The sequence below is a fragment of the Aquarana catesbeiana genome, linkage group LG04, assembly GCF_042186555.1.
Source record: "Aquarana catesbeiana isolate 2022-GZ linkage group LG04, ASM4218655v1, whole genome shotgun sequence".
Taxonomy (NCBI): domain Eukaryota; kingdom Metazoa; phylum Chordata; class Amphibia; order Anura; family Ranidae; genus Aquarana; species Aquarana catesbeiana.
In genome coordinates this window covers 306,718,604-306,736,043 of record NC_133327.1, presented here as the reverse complement: position 1 = coordinate 306,736,043, position 17,440 = coordinate 306,718,604, and the positions used below count along the sequence as shown (strand labels likewise).

Sequence of the window (17,440 nt, the reverse complement as noted above, 5' to 3'; positions counted from 1 at the left end):
GTTTTTTTCACAGTGCCATTTAATCCATGCTGATCTATCTGAGAACATCTATATTTTCTGGAAATATTATGGGAAATCAGATGTAAACTTTTCCCCAATGGAAGGAGGTATTGTTGCCTATGCAATTTATAAGCTGACATAGGCAGTAAGATCAGTAAGAATCTCTGTCTTGAGTCTCAGACAACTTTGGTGGCATCTAGTAAACAATGAAAACAACCTCAAACACAGGTAGATAAACCGGTGTATGCTATACATTCTTGATTTTGTAAGGAATGCACAAAATGTACAAAAATATGCTTTTCTAACAAATCTAATCTCTTTGTAACATTGAATGTATAACTTAACAGTGCTGTTTTTTCTTTTATTAAAACAGATGCGCACAACTCAGAAGGTTTCAGTGTGGCCAGTTGGCCTTGTTGGAGGAAGACGTTATGAAAGGCCAGTTGTAGCAAATGGGAAAGTTGTGGGCTGGTACACCGGATGGAGAGCAGACAGACCATTTGCCATTGACATGGCTGGTAAGGAGCGAACAGAACACTTTAAATAGCATTATTGAAAAATGTATTAAAGAAGAACTGCATATTGCCCATAGCAACAATGTTTTTACTTTCATACTTCCAGCTGCAATGCATTCAGGAGCATATTAGAGGTTACAGACAAAGTCTTTTCGTTATTTAGGGAGATTTCAATTACAAACAGAATCACTTAAATTTACTAATGGGAATTTGCCCTAAGTAAATTTTTTAAACAATACAATTGTATGATTCTTCATAATTTATATTTTAATGTCAAAATCAATCTGGGACACACATCTGTGTCTTTACTATTCGAGTTCTTATTTTTACAGATTAGAAAAATGAAAAATATGGAATACTATCAATTTGAAGTTCATGGGGGCTTCAAACTTTAGCTCTGTGCTTTTAGCGAAGTTTCATATTTGTGAAAGCATTACTTCATGCAAGCAGCAAAATAACTACTGATACAGGTCAATAAGGATCTAGGATTTGTAATGAGGTGCAGACAGTCTTATTATCCAAGTACACCTTTTCAGATGGCATTGTCAGATCATAAAGCTCCTGGAGGGGCAACTCAGCTTGGTAAGGAACACACCCACAATCTGCTAATTGGACAATGCGATCCCTTGATGTCAGAATATGTATATGCAGCAGATTCTGACTGACCCTTATCTTACTCTTCCCTAGTCTGAGCCTTGCTTGTGCAAGGATTACAGAGAAGAGATCATGTATGCTTTTTAAAATGCTATTTATTTTTTTTACTATATGTATGCAATCTTTATTTTACAATTAAAATAAAATAAAAAAGGATCTCCAGAGGGTTATATAAGGTGGAAACAAAGCAACATCTGCATGCCTTGAGGCTCACTTTATGTGACTGAAGCTTCAGTGGAGCTGTCTGAACAGAGATGAGTCACAGCGAGTCACTGCTTTGACTCTTTCACTTGTGTTTGTAAATTTCAGCTGGAGTTACTGAGCTCTGTAAGCAGAGTGATTTTGGCTAAAAAGATTTTGCAGCAAAATGACTGATTTTGTCATGGGAGAGATTTCACCATAGCAGAAACTCTGGCTTTTGCTACTACCACTACTAGGATCTACCCATTTTCTTTTTAAGGTTTGACTTTTATGGGGTGTATTTAGGGTAGCCTAATTCTTTTTTCTTAGGGTTCTCTGTATCTGGATAGTTTTAATTTTTGTGTCTTTGAATGTTATGTTGAGCAGGCGCAGGACATTCTCAAGCATGTGCACAGATTCAGCTGGGTTCTGGTATCTGAGACCTTGCTGAGACACATAGCATCCGTGTGCATGTGTGGGAACCCCCTCCAGGTTTTTGCTAGAGCTGGCTACATGGCAGAGACCAGTGGAATGTTTGTGCCTTTTGGGATATGATGAGGCTTTGGAACATTGTCAAGTAATTTTCACCTAGAGCAGGAATCAGGAATGCACTGCAGCACAAAAAAAATGCCATTCTGTTAAAAATTAAAGAAATAAATACATTTTTAATTATGTAAGAGAAAGTGGGGAGGAAACAGAAGAAAATAGCTGTCAAATTGGGTGAAGGTATGCTTTAATTTTCATTTCCACATATTGCATTTTGACAAAATGGTGAGATTTCACCAAAATCTCTCAGGTTTTATTGAAAACATTGGCTGGATAGAAGACTAAGGTGATAGTGATAGTAGCTGGGGCAAATGATAGCACTGCCAGAGCTACACAAAAATAGTAATTACTGTTTAATGGTATGACTATAGCATGCACAAGCTAATAACTGCCACTTGGAATACAACCACTGTAACTAAGGATAAGACTTATTGGTAATATTCTACACATTTAATAACATTATCCCTGTATACAATATATATGTTTTGCTGAAAGGGAAAATGTATTTAAATCATTAAATGGATTCACTGAAATGTTCTATGCATTTAAGACTAATGATACTGACATAGATGACATGAAGGAAACCTTTATTATGTTATTACTGTCATATTTATGTGCGAGTCATTGTATGTATGATGTGTGGGGGCGCTCCTGTACCTGATGTAAAGCATTAATGTACAGTAAACAGAATGCTTATTATCATGATAAGAATGAATACTACAAAGAATGGAGTTTTACGCTACTCCCATCAACCACGTGTTTGCTTTGTAGTGAATAAGCTGGAGAAAAATAAAGTGAGCCTTTTGTTATCTTGGCAACATCCAGTGGAAAGCAAAATGCAGATCATGACATTTTTAGGTGCTGTTGATCTCTGACATAGAAGTGAGAAAAATTGACCTGTTGTATAAATAAGGCCCAGCCTGACAACAGGCTCAGGTGGGTTATATTAAATAGTAGCATCAGGTACCTTTAGAAGTCCAACATGCCAGCATGGAATTGGCTATACTCCTCTGGATGTTCATTAAAAAGGTAAACCATAGCTCCACAGAATCTCATTATTGGCAAGCCTTAAAAAGAACACATACAAATACCTCAAACAATATAACAAACAGGTAAGCCTTGAAGCTTTTTTTAGCTGGTAAATATGCAATGATAGTGCCTCCACTGCTATTCGAAGAGAGATGAAAGAATGTATTCTTGAACCAGGCCTCTGTTGGACCTTCAGCATGTCAGCTATGGCTACTACTGCTGTATTACCTCTGTTGGTGTAAAACTATATGGCAGTAATATATCACTAAATTAGATTAGCATTTTATATATATATATATATATATATATATATATATATATATATATATATACAAAATAATATGCTAGATACAACCAATTGCCTGTATGCAGCCAAAGGGGACAAACAGTTCCATATACAGTCTATTTGGACACAGGCACAATTGTTATACTTTTGTCTCTGTATGCCACCAGAATAAAATTAAAACGAAACAACCCAAATGAATTTGATGTGCAGACTTTCAGCTTTAATTCGAGGGGTTGAACATAAATATCAAGTACAAATTTTAGGAACTGCATCCATTTTTATACACAGTCCCCCCATTTTCAGGGACTCAAATGTAATTGGACAAATGAATATAGTCATAAATAAAATGTTAATTTTATTTTGTTGAGAATCCTTTACTGGCAATGATTGCCTGAAGTCTGGAACCCATGGACATTATCGAAGACACAGTTTCCTCCTTTCTGATGCTTTGCCAGGCTCTAACTGCAGCTGTCTTCAGTTGTTCTTTGTGGGTCTTTTTGCCTTTAGTTTTGCCTTCAGCTAGTAAAATGCATGATCAATTGGGTTGAGATCAGGTGACGGACTCTGCCCTTTTCCTTCAAAAGCTCCTGGGTTGCTTTTGCAGTATGTTTTGGATCATTGTCCATCTGTATTGTGAAGTGCCGTCCAATCAACGTTGCTGCATTTGGCTGAATCTGGGCTGACAGTATCTCTCTAAACACTGCAGAATTAATCTGGCTGCTTCTGTCTTCTGTAACACCATCAATAAACATCAATGACCCAGTGCCACTGGAAGCCACGCATGCCCATGCCATCACACTGCCTCCACCATGTTTTACAGATGATATTGTGTGCTTTAGAACATGAGCTGTTTTTTCTTCCAGTCATTCTGGTACAGATTAATCTTAGTTTCAACCGTCCAAAGAATGCTTTTACAGAACTGGTCTGGCTTTTTTAGATGTTTTTTGGCAAAGTCTAATCTGGCTTTTAGATTCCTCAGGCTTATAAATGGTTTGCACCTTGTGGTGAACCCTCTGTATTTGCTCTTGTGAAGTCTTCTCTTGATTGTAGACTTTGCCCACTTCCTGGAGAGCGTCCTTTACTTGTCTGGATGTTGTGAATTGGTTTTTCTTTACCATAGAGAGGATCCTACGCTCATCCACCACTGTTGTCTATGGATGTCCAGGCCTTTTTATGTTGCTGAGCTCACCAGTGCATTCTTCTTTCCTCAGAATGTACCAAACTGTTGATTTGGCCACTCCTATTGTTGCCACTATCTCTCTGATGGGTTGGTTTTGTTTTTGAAGCCTTACAATGGCCTTTTTCACTTGCATGGACATCGCCTTTGAGCATATGATGTAGGTTCACAGCAATAAATTCCAAATGAAAATACCACACTTAAAATCAACTCCAGACCTTTTACCTGCTTAATTGATGAAGAAATAATGAAGGAGTAGCCCACACCTGGCCATAAAACAGCATTTTATTCAATTGTTCAATTACTTTTGGTCCCTTGAAAAAGGGGATGGCTATTCTTAAGAGCTGTAATTCCTAAACCATTCCTATGATTTGGATGTACATACCCTCAAATTAAACCTGAGCGTGTGCACTTTCAGCCCATATCCGCTATATAACTATAGCTAGAATATGTCTTGGTAAATACCTGAGAAAAAACTAAAATTGTGTCTGTGTCCAAATACATATAGATCTAATTGTATAATTACATGGTAGTAAGTGAGAGGTATTTTGTTCTGAGGTCTGCAAAAATAAATAGAAATTAGTGAACTTTAAGATCTCTAGGCAAATGGTAGGGAGCTCAATGTTGGATATGATCGGTAAACGGAATACATAGGGGGCAATAGGGGCAGCGAAGAGTGGTGGGGTACAAGAAAGGAAGGTGTAGGAAAATTGGAAAATGAGTACAGTAGAGTAAAAAGAAAATGAAGAGAAAAGAAAGAAAGGTGAGACAAAAGGAAGTACAGTCCACTATTTTTGAATTTAATAGGGCTTCCACTGGGTTCTCTAGGATCGGTCTGTTAAGGAGAGTATAGACACCTCTCTTTACCTTTAGGCGAGCCAATTCGATTGCTTCTAGATTGGTCAAAAGTGAATATAGGGATGACAAGGGACTAGTCCACTGCAAATATAAAGGCACATATATGTGCGGCGCCTGCGGCTACTGCAGGTATATGGACACCAGTAAAAATCCAGTCCTACCAAATGGCCAGTCTTTTAAACCCCGTCATTTCGCTAACTGTCAAACCTTTGGGGTTGTCTATCTCCTTAAATGTGACTGCGGATGCTTTTACATAGGGAAGACGAAACTCCCTTTTTGGAAGAGAGCTTACCACCATATCCTTAATATGCAGGTCTGTGACCTGGATCTGCCTCTTGGTAGACACACTAGTCTGGTCCATTTGGGGGTCTTCCCCAAAATCAAGTTCTTGATTCTCGATCACATCCACCCCAGCTCGAGGGGGGGAGACTGGAACAAAAGTCTCCTCCAGCTCGAGCTGCAGTGAATGTACACCTTGAAGGCTACCTGTCCTCCTGGACTAAATGATGCAGTATGCTTTAAGCCATTTTTGGATGGCTTTAGTTCAGGGGGTATGGAAAAATAGTACCATATCAACCCTCTGCTTGTCTCCCAAATCTTTTACAGTCTGGTCTTATTCCCTCTCTTCTTCTATATAATTCATTTATTCTTATACCTTATTTACTTGATATATATGTACATTGTGTTAAACTGCTCATATACTCCGTATTTGGTTGATTTTTTGTATTCCCCCATTGCCCTTTTTGATAGCCATGTTATATTTGCTCATAAGGAGTGGGGACGTTTCCTGGGGCAGGGTTCCCCTTTACCGGCTCTTTCTTCCACCCGAGATGTTTTACATTATTTCTTTTATTACAATTGTCTCTTGGTGGATTGAGCTTGTTGGGGACCCCCTGCTGCGGTTCTTCCTCACATTCTTTTAAAAATTGTGGATGCATTTTTTGTACTTGTCCATTTACTGCGATGTAAGTATTCATAGATAAACTTTTTGATTATTATGTAATTGTATGCTTTTGGACAATTTTATTGATTTTTGTACATTTAACATCCTATAGACACTGTGTCCTTTAGAAAAAAAACCCTGATGAAGGAGACTACAGTCCATCTCTGAAATGTAGCGTTTCTGGATTGTGTATCCTATGTCGTATGTCTGTACAATTTATATGCATCCTTTGTTTCATATAATCTTCTTTTTTGTACTATATTATTTTTGTGATCAAAAAACTTTATATACTTTTTATATTACTGTTTTGGTAGTGCCTTTAAAATCCCACCCCCAGGGGGTTTCTCTAGTTCTATTTATATTTGGGATGTGGCACACCCTCACCACATAAACAGATTGTTTTGGATATCCCTATTTCATAGATTAATTGGTAGGTATGTGACTAAAAGCCTCTGAAGTGCTTGGGGAAGGGGGGAGGTAGCCAGAGAAAACACGTGAGAGTCTAGAAGGGACTAAATATTATCTCATTAGTATTTTGTAATTGTTTTTAATGTCCAGAATATAGATTGAGCTTGTTGTAGTGTTCAGCTAATTTTCCTGCCAATCCTCTTAGGAGATGGTTATCTCCAGTTGTCTTTCCAAGTTGATGGTATGTTTGGGTGGAAAGGAAAAGCTAGAAGGTAATAAATATAAAGTGGCGATAATATCTAGGGCATGGGGTTCCTTAGAGCAAATTGCTTCAAACAGTGAAAGCATTTTCAGTATTTTTAAGTAAAGATGATATGTAATGGAAATTTTCTGCCACACGGATGGTGTACGAGTCCTTAAATGATTCCATACAAGACCTGACGGTCTGAGGTGATCACATGTTGGCATGTCACCACCAAACAAAGCTCATGGGAAAGTCCTAGATAGAGGTAAATAGGGGGGTTTCCTAAAAATTTTAAAAAAGAGGGTTAAGTTAGAGGATTTTAACTACGCTAACACACCAATGTAATGTACAATGCCTGATGTAAGAAGTTGAATATTGTGAGTGAATTTTTTAATGATTGAGTGATGACAATATCACACTAGTGGAGCACTTCCTTTCTCTTCTATATATGCATTGAGGTGATTCCATATTGCAAGAGGGGTGAAGAAGTGGAGTGGCTTACTAAGGAGAGAACCAACAACTGATCCTTAGACGTATGTGTCTACTCATGAGAATGGGGGGCAATATGATTTGGTAGGTTGCTGTCTGATCAGAGTGGGTCTGATGTGACACACAGCGTTGGTGGATTTCTTGGCGATTTATTCAAATTAGGATTTGGTTTGGTTTGTGATTTTTGTGCTACTGTGGATTTACATTTATTGTTACATTTGTTTTCTGTCCTTTTCACTTGTTTGATGGACATTATTTAAAGTATCAGTACAGGATTATGGTATAATAATTAAGTTTTCATATTTGAGGTATTAGGAGGGCAGGGGATTTACACTTTATATTTATCATTTATTTTAACACTGTTTTGATTAAAATCACAATCCTGCAGCTATGGGCGCTATAACATTCCTTAGTTCTAGACAAATAGATCTTAAGTAGGTGTTTGTTAGCTCAGAAACTTCTCAGCTTTCAGATAAATACTCTGGATTGCTGAAAGCTTTGTCATTTGCTCTTGAGAAACAGGTAAAAACCTGGTGGGATAGCTCCACTACAGAAATGTACTTGAAAGAAGGTATCATTTGTAGAGAATTAAGATGGGAGGTAGCACCCCAGGATGGTCTTAATGATCAGGAGTCAATGGCCAAATGATTAGAGTTTTTTAATAAAGCAGGAAAAGAACTACAAGGTATAATTTTAAAGAGGAAAAAGAGGACAACAGATATATTAAAGGAGAAGTACAGCCAAAGCTTTAAATCAGAGTCAATGGGCTTGGTATTTTGCACAACTATTTTATCTAAGAGAAATTCCCAAAACATGACCTGTTGGGGGTACTTGAGGACAGGGTTGAGAACCACTGCTCTACATACAGTACAGGAAGGAGAAGACATTGTTTTGGGAGTGGAATATATGACCCCTAATAGAGGTGCTTTTAGGGTTCCCATCAAATATAGGACAACTGCCAATCAGTCTTTGCCATCTGGTACTACTAATACTACTGGTATGCAACAGCCCCCCAAGTGTCTATAGGGCGTTCTAATGTGGTGAGGAATGCTGGGTCTTCGGCATTACCTCACACATATAGAGGATAGCCTCATCCACCAAGAAGGAAGTTCCCTATATCAAGAGGGAATTATACACATCACCCACAAGGTGGGTACAGGGAGACATATCACCCTCAAGGTAATAAGCCTTATTCATCCCAAGAATGGCAAAATCAATATGCTTATGGACACACTCCAACATATAACTATTATCAGGCATAGTGATTATGTGGATATTGATGAATACCAACATAACCCTAATCAACCACCTGTTCTTAGGGAGAGGGAGTGGAAGAGGCAGTGGATGAAATCGCCCATATGTCCAAAACCATCAAGGGGAAAGGAGAAGAGAAGACATAGGAATAAGACAAGAAGATGATGTAGAGCATTCCAAAGGGTCCAACTCAAAAAAACGAAGAAGAGATCATTAAACCTAGGGATATTTAATTTAAGTAAGGTAAATTTAACCCAAATGGAATTACTGGAACCTCATATCCTGAAACCAGGGTCTGGAACCTCATATCGAGACCCTGGATATGTGCTCCTAAAATACCTATTAATAAATTCAATGTTTACATTGATACACATAAATATTATATAAAGTTAAATTTGAAAAAATACTTTCTTAATAACCCTGTGACTTCTGTGAGTAACTCCTTTACAGCTAGAGAGGGGATTGATAATGGGCTCTGTAATAGATCCACCTTTGATCCCCCTTTGAATAATAACCATCATGTGGACGTATTTAAACAGTTGGTTCTTAAACATTTAGAATAGATCATACCTAAAAAAAATTCAAAAACAGACATATTAGAGAAGTAATAGAGAGTTGAGAAACTGGGAATGATATCATAATTAGACTGGCAGACAAGGAGGGCAGGAGTGGTCATTCTTGATAAGGACTTCTACCATCAACAAATGATGGATATACTGTCCGATCAAGATACGTATACAAAATTACCCAGGGACCCCACACTAAGTTTTAAGGGAGAGCTTAAATCTTTAATAGATTTTGGGGATATAGGACTCATGTCCTAACCAAGAAAGAAAAGAGGTATTTAGTACCCAGTGTGTGTCGGAGCCCAATAATATACACCCTCCCCAAAATACATAAAAACGATCAGTGTCCACCAACAAGCCCTATAGTCAATGGAATAGGGTCAGTTACGGCCAGACTGGGGGAATACCTTGACAAATTCCTTCAGCCCAGTGTTAATAAGATCAAGAATTTCTGAAGATTACCAAAGATTTGATACAATGCCTTGCAAAAGTATTCACCCCCCTTGGCATTTTTCATGTTTTGTTGCCTCACAACCTGGAATTAACATGGATTGTTTGAGGATTCGCATCATTTACTTTACAAAACATGCCCACAACTTTGCTTCACAATAATACAAAAAAAAATCTTCAAACAACAAATAGGACAAAATAACAGAAAAAGTCAATGTGCATAACTATTCACCCCCCTAAAGTCAATACTTTGTAGAGCCACCTTTTGCAGCTATCACAGCTCCAAGTGGCTTTGGATAAGTCTCTATGAGCTTACCACATCTTACAACTGGGATTTTTTTCCTGTTCCTCATTGCAAAACTGCTCCAGCTCCTTCAAGTTGGATGGTTTACGCTTGCAAACAGCCAATCTGTAAGTCTGACCACAGATTTTCTATTGGATTGAGGTCAGGGCTTTGACTAGGTCATTCCAACACATTTACATGTTTCCCCTTAAACCACTCAAGTGTTGCTTTAGCAGTGTGTTTGGGGTCATTGTCCTGCTGGAAGGTGAACCTCCGTCCTAGCCTCAAATCACAGAGTGGTACAGGTTTTGCCCAAGAATACCCTGTATTTAGCACCATCCAACTTTCCCTCAACTTTGACCAGTTTTCCAGCCCCGACTGCTGAAAAACATCCCCACAGCATGGTGCTGTCACTACCATGTTTCACTGTGGGGATGGTGTTCTTTGGGTGATGTGATGAGTTGGGTTTGCACCAGACATAGCGTTTTCTTTGATGGCCAAAAAGTTCAATTTTAGTCTCATCAGACCAAAGCACCTTCCTCCATACACTTTGGGAGTCTCCCACATGCCTTTTCGCAAACTCAAAATGTGCCATTTTGTTTTTTGCTGAAAGTAATAGCTTTCTTCTGACCACTCTGCCATAAAGCCCAACTCCATGGAGCGTATGACTTATTGTCGTCCTACGTACAGATACTCCAGTCTTTGCTGTGGAACTCTGCAGATCCTCCAGGGTTATATTAGGTCTCTGTGCTGCCTCTCTGATTAAAGCCCTCCTTGTCCAGTCCGTGAGTTTTGGTGTGTGGCCGTCTCTTGGCAGGTTTGCTGTTGTGCCATGTTCTTTCCATGTGGTTATGATAGATTTGATGGTGCTCCTAGGGATCACCAAAGATTTGGATATTTTTTTATAACCTAACCCTGACTTGTACTTCTCAGCAACATTGTCCCTTACTTGTTTGGAGTGTTCCATGGTCTTCATGGCAGTGTTTGGTTAGTGGTGCCTCTTGATTAGGTGTTGTAGCCTCTGGGGCCTTTAAAAAAGGTGTGTATATGTAATGACAGATCGTGTGACCCTTAGGTTGAACACAGGTGGACATCATGTCACTATTTATGTGACTTCTGAAGGTAATTGGTTGCACCAGAGCTTTTTATGGGCTTCATAACAAAGGGGTGAATACATACGCACATGCCAATTATCAGTTTTTTTATTTCTGAAAAATAGTTTTATGTATATATTTTCTAATTTTACTTCACCAACTTAGACTATTGTGTTCTGATCCATCACATATAATTCAGATTAAAAAAGCATTGAACTAAAGGCTGTAATGTAACAAAATAGCCAAGGGGGTGAATACTTTTGCAAGGCACTGTATGTACACTAAATGAAATAAAATTAAAACCTGACAGGTCCACGTTCTTGGTTACAGCGGATGTAGTATCCTTGTATACCATCATCCAACATGTAGATGCCTTGTTAGCTTTAAACTGGGAATTGAGTAGTAGGGATGACCCCATGATCAAAAAATGTTTTAACATAAATCATTGGATCTTTGACTTTCGCACAATTATTTTTGGTACCAGAATTCATTTTATAGTCAGAGTACCGGTGTTGCTTTGGGTGCTAAATTTTCCCTCAGTCTAGCCAATATGTTTATGGCAGAGTGGGAGGACAAATTAATTTTTAATCAATTTAGACCTGAATTACAGGTCATTTATAAAGTATTACAGACACTTTATAGATGATCTCATGTTCATCTGGAAAGGTTCTGGGCAAAGTTTGTTCTCCTTTATGGATCATTTAAATAGGAACAATAATAATATTAAATTAGACTATCAGTGGAATTGCGATTTGATACATTTGTTGGATGTAGATATATCTAAACAGGATGATAGTTTGGCCACGAAGGTTTATTTTAAAGTTTATGTAAATCCTCACATACCCAGTGAAGTGAACAGCCTCAGATGATACACAGAGATAAAACAAATCCTCCCACATAAGTTTTACATGTATATCTGCTGTCTTCAGCTTTATATACTGTTTAGAAAGTGCTCGTCCTGTAAGAATTTTATCTTCCTGGGTCCCTTGTGGGTGAGAAATCTTGCAATACACTGTGAGACAGCTGATTGGAGGAAAGGCACACACCCCTCTCCACATACTGTAGGCAGAGACATGCAGAGCTGTGCTGTGAATAAACCAGCTATCTGCTAATCTATTTATAGCACCTACCCTGACACAAAATTCAGCCTGGTTTTATCACAGTTGTCAGAGAACTTGTCAGAAGTTATCATGCTGATAACAGAAGAACGGAGCAGGAGAAGGCCATGAGACTTAGGACTTTGAAGATAGATAAGAAAACACTGCAGATATATGTGCCCAGCTCAAATTTCATGAATTGGGTTTACATCCACTTTAAGCCAACAGACCTTAATAGTTATCTCTCCATTAATAGTGGGCATCATCCCACATGGTTAAGAAAAATCCCACGGGGGGCAATTAATGCGTATTAGGCGTAATTGTACACTCGATCATGATTATATTGAAAAGTGAGAACAAATCAAACAAAATTTGTACAGAAGGGTTATCAAGTCAGTAAATTAGATCAGGAGATTCAAAATATATAAAAGGTCACCCAGGAATCAGAGTTTAATATATAAGGCCCAAGTCCCTAGTGATGATAAACAATGGAGTTTTATATCAGATTTTCATAGCCAATATAGAGAGATTTACTGACAACACTGTCATGTCTTATTAATGGATAGAACAGAACCAGAACATCAAAACAATATTGGACCCCCCAGCAACATCTTTTTTTCCCAGGAAGAAAAAGGTTTCTGGCATATGGCAAATGTAAAGCTTGCCATCATGCCAAAAATGATGTCAAGAGATGGGTGACATTCCAATCACCATTTACGGGTCGTGAAAATAAACCTCCTCATCAAATGCGATACTACACATGTGGTCTATACACTCACTTGCCCATGTGGTAGGAAGAACTAAAACTTTAAAAAAGAGAGTAGGTGCGCATATACAGAACATCATAAAGGAATACAAGTACCACAGTGTATCTGAACATTTCAGATGCCACCAACAAAGGGACCCTAGAGGTCTTCAATTTTGGGGTGTCGAAAGAGTGTCTCCATCATGGAGAGGTTCAAACTGGGTGAGGGACCTCTCCATATGTGAAACAAAATGGATTTATTACACACTTTAGTGCCTAGAGGCTTGAATATTGAATTAGATCTGAACTGCTTCATCAGTGATTACTGAATTTTGTGGCTGTTTTTTAGGGATTTTTTGATAATTATGGTTTGATCACAGATACATATATGAGATGATCTAGTGCTATTAATTCATTTGTATGTATTTCCTCCTTAGTTAATTGTAATTTTAACTCAATTTTATTTTATATTAATATTATTTTAATATATATAATGATTTTAATTGTAAAATGTACACATTACTAAGCAATTAGCTAAATTATGCGACCACCTTGTGGTATACCCCTTTCCAGGGATACATTACATAACAGCATTGGTGAGAGGGTGCTATCAGGGAGATGGGAGGTTACATGTACCTAAGGCATGCTGCTGCATTCTCCATATTCCTAATTGTGATCTTTGGGATATTAATTGTGGATTGAATTGAGCTAATTAGTAGGCAGCCTTGGTAACAACACAGCCGTACATAGTAGTTTGTGACCTTGGAAGGGTTAACACATTGGAGGCGGAGTATTGATAAGTCTGGTTGCTGTGCAGTCACCCCCTGTGACAAAGTCGGAAGTAACGAAGCGTGCCGGGGTGTGACTGTATGGCAACTGGAAGTATTGCATTAACATTGCAAGAGCGAGTGGTGTCTCCCTGGAATAGTCGGGAGCCAACATGGAGTTGGTGAGACAAGCAGGGATCGCCTAACTACGCTAACACGCCAACGTAATGCACAATGCCCAATGCAAAAAGTTGAATAACGTGAGTGAATTTTAAAACCTTTTTTTATAATAAATGAGTGATGACAATATCACGCTAGTGGAGCTCTTTCTTTTTCTTCTATATACAGTATATCACAAAAGTGAGTACACACCTCATATTTTCGTAAATATTTTATTATATCTTTTCATGTGACAACACTGAAGAAATTACACTTTGCTACAATGTAAAGTAGTGAGTGTACAGCTTGTATAACAGTGTAAATTTGCTGTCCCTTCAAAATAATTCAACACACAGCCATTAATCTCTAAACCACTGGCAACAAAAGTGAGTACACCCCTAAGTGGAAATGTCCAAATTGGGCCCAAAGTGTCAATATTTTGTGTGGCCACCATTATTTTCCAGCACTGCCTTAACCCTCTTGAGCATGGAGTTCACCAGAGCTTAACAGGTTGCCACTGGAGTCCTCTTCCACTCCTACATGATGACATCACAGAGCTGGTGGATGTTAGAAACCTTGCGCTCCTCCACCTTCCGTTTAAGGATGCCCCACAGATGCTCAATAGGGATTAGGTCTGGAGACATGCTTGGCCAGTTCATCTCCATTACCCTCAGCTTCTTTAGCAAGGCAGTGGTTGCCTTGCAGGTGTGTTTGGGGTCATTATCATGTTGTAATACTGCCCTGCAGCCCTGTCTCCAAAGGGAGGGGATCATGCTCTGCTTCAGTATGTCAAAGTTTATGTTGGCATAGTTCCCTCAATGAACTGTAGGTCCCCAGTGCCAGCAGAACTCATGCATCACCAGACTATGACACTCCCACCACCATGCTTGACTGTAGGCAAGACACACTTGTCTTTGTACTCCTAACCTGGTTGCTGTCACACACGCTTGACACCATCTGAACCAATTAAGTTTATCATGGTCTCATCAGACCACAGGACATGGTTCCAGTAATCCATCTCTTTAGTCTGTTTGTCTTCAGCAAACTGTTTGCGGGCTTTCTTGTGCATCATCTTTAGAAGAGGTTTCCTTCTGGGACGACAGCCATGCAGACCACTTTGATGCAGTGTGTGGCGTATGGTCTGAGCACCGACAGGCTGACCCCCCCACCACTTCAACCTCTGCAGCAATGCTGGCAGCACTCATAAGTCTATTTCCAACAGACAACCTCTGGCCTTGACGCTGAGCACGTGCACTCAACTTCTTTGGTCGACCATGGCGAGGCCTGTTCTGAGTGGAACCTGTCCTGTTAAACCACTGCATGGTCTTGGCCACCATGCTGCAGCTCAGTTTCAGGGTCTTGGCAATCTTTTTATAGCCGAGGCCCTCTTTATGTAGAGCAACAATTCTTTATTTCAGATCCTTAGACAGTTCTTTGCCATGAGGTGCCATGTTGAACTTCCAGTGACCAGTATGAGAGAGTGAGAGCAATAACACCAAATTAAACACACCTGCTCCTCATTCACACCTGGGACCTTGTAACACCAACGGGTCACATGACACCGGGGAGGGAAAATGGCTAATTGGGCCCAATTTGGACATTTTCACTTAGGGGTGTACTCATTTTTGTTACCAGTGGTTTAGACATGAATAGCTGTGTGTTGAGTTATTTTGAGAGGGCAGCAAATATAACACTATTATACAAGCTGTACACTCACTACTTTACATTGTAGCAAAGTGTAATTTCTTCAGTGTTGTCACGTGAAAAGATATAATAAAATATTTTAAAAAAAGTGAGGGGTGTACTCACTTTTGTGAGATACTGTATGTATTGAGATGATTCCATACTGCAAGAGGAGTGGAGAAGTGGTGTGGCATACTAAGGAGAGAACCAACAACTGATCCTTAAGCATATGTGCCCACTCATGAGAATGGGGGGGGGGGGGGGCAATATGATTTGGTAAGTTGTTGTCTGATGGGAGTGGGTCAGATTTGACACACAGCGGTGGTGGATTTCTTGGTGATGCCTTCTCAGTAGGATAACACGGGTGTTTATACATCTGCATGAAAAGAGGACCTTTATTGGACATTTGTTTGCACTATTGATTTGTCTTTTTTGGATCACGGATTTGGTTTGTGATTTTTGTGCTACTGTGGATTTACATTTATTGTTACATTTGTTTTCTGTACTTTCACTTGTTTGATGGCAAGGGACATTATTTAAAGTAGCAGCACACAGGTTGCATTATAATAATTCAGTTTTCATATTTGGGGTATTAGGAGTGAGGGGGATTTACACTTTATATTTATCATTGTTTAGTTTGCCTTAAAGACCCATACACACTATCAGATTTTCTGCTAATTTTTGTCTTCAGATTTACCAAAACCATATAGTGCAAGGGCCTGCCTGATTGCATACAAATTGAAACTCCTAAGGTTTGACCTCATAATATATAGTTTAAATCTGAAGGAAAAAAAATCAGCAGAAAATCTGATAGTGTGCATGGGGCTTTAGTCAAAGAAAAGATTAAAACATTTGGAAAAGAAGAAGAACAAATCATGGGAAGGTTCAAATTCTATATATTCTCTAGTTGGCCACCTATAAAATTCTCTAAATTTAAGAAAAACCCTAACAGCAGCAATGCAATGGCTATTACTTCCACAAAGTCAACAATTCTATACAGCAGTATATTGTTCTCAATAAGTTGTTCTAGAATAATACATCTGATTGCATGAGTATTCAGTCCCTGTGCTGTGAAACAAACTCTGTTGCAAGCAGTTGTCTTCAGAAGTCACTTAATTAGTTAAATTAAACCCAACCATTTACAATTTAAGTGCCATGTGATCTGAATATACTGTAAATACATCTGCTACATCTGGAAGGACCCAGATTTTGTTTTAAATGAACATAGCAGCATTATAAAGACCAAAAGCCATCAAAATAAATGCAGGGTTAAAGTAATACTAAAGGATATATATATATATATATATATATATATATATATATATATATATAATTTTTTTTTGCTTTAAAATAAAAAAGTGTATACTTAAATGATCTGTGCAATGATATTGCCATGTGCTAAGGGGCACTCATGCAGGCACGCTCCTGAGTGCCAGTAAGTAAGCCCCCCACTCCCACCTCACAGGAGTTTGCCATGTGCTAAGGGGCACCCATGCAGGCACACTCCTGAATGCCAGTAAGTAAGCCCCCCACTCCCACCTCACAGGAATTTGAATTAAATCAATAAATATGACTGCTGAATCTGTGGGGGGGCTAGGACAGGTAGCAGAGCATTTTTTTAAGGTAAAAAAAAGTTTTGACTTTAAGTTCTGGAGAAGCACCAATCAGGATTTAGTTATATTAAAGTTATCCCAATCTCAAATATCCCCCAGGGTACACCAATTTTTAAAAAAATATAGCATAGCAATTGCCTCGTCAAGACCCACTGACTGCAAGCAGGAAAAACATGTAGGTAAGTAGCGCTGTTACTGTTAATGCAATAATAACAATGCAAATGTCCTCTGAAAGAAAAAATAAATGATTGATTGACCAATGTCCCAATAGGATATAAGATGAATAAAAAGACCTTTTGTATGGGCTAAAAAACAGTCTGTGTTCCAGGGCAGCTGTCCAGGGAAGCATGAAGCAGGCTCCAAACATTTAGGAAAAAAGCAGAAGACAAGCGCCTCCAGG

General features: G+C 38.7%; 1 protein-coding gene across 1 annotated transcript in view; it reads left to right on the top strand.

The window, feature by feature from the left end:
- The window catches only part of B3GAT2 (beta-1,3-glucuronyltransferase 2), a 210,080-nt gene that overhangs the window by 129,525 nt on the left and 63,115 nt on the right, over positions 1 to 17,440 (top strand). Inside the window, exon 2 of the mRNA XM_073626756.1 lies at positions 374 to 518. Coding sequence (XP_073482857.1) covers positions 374 to 518 — 145 coding nt within the window. The remainder of the gene's footprint in view (positions 1 to 373; positions 519 to 17,440) is intronic.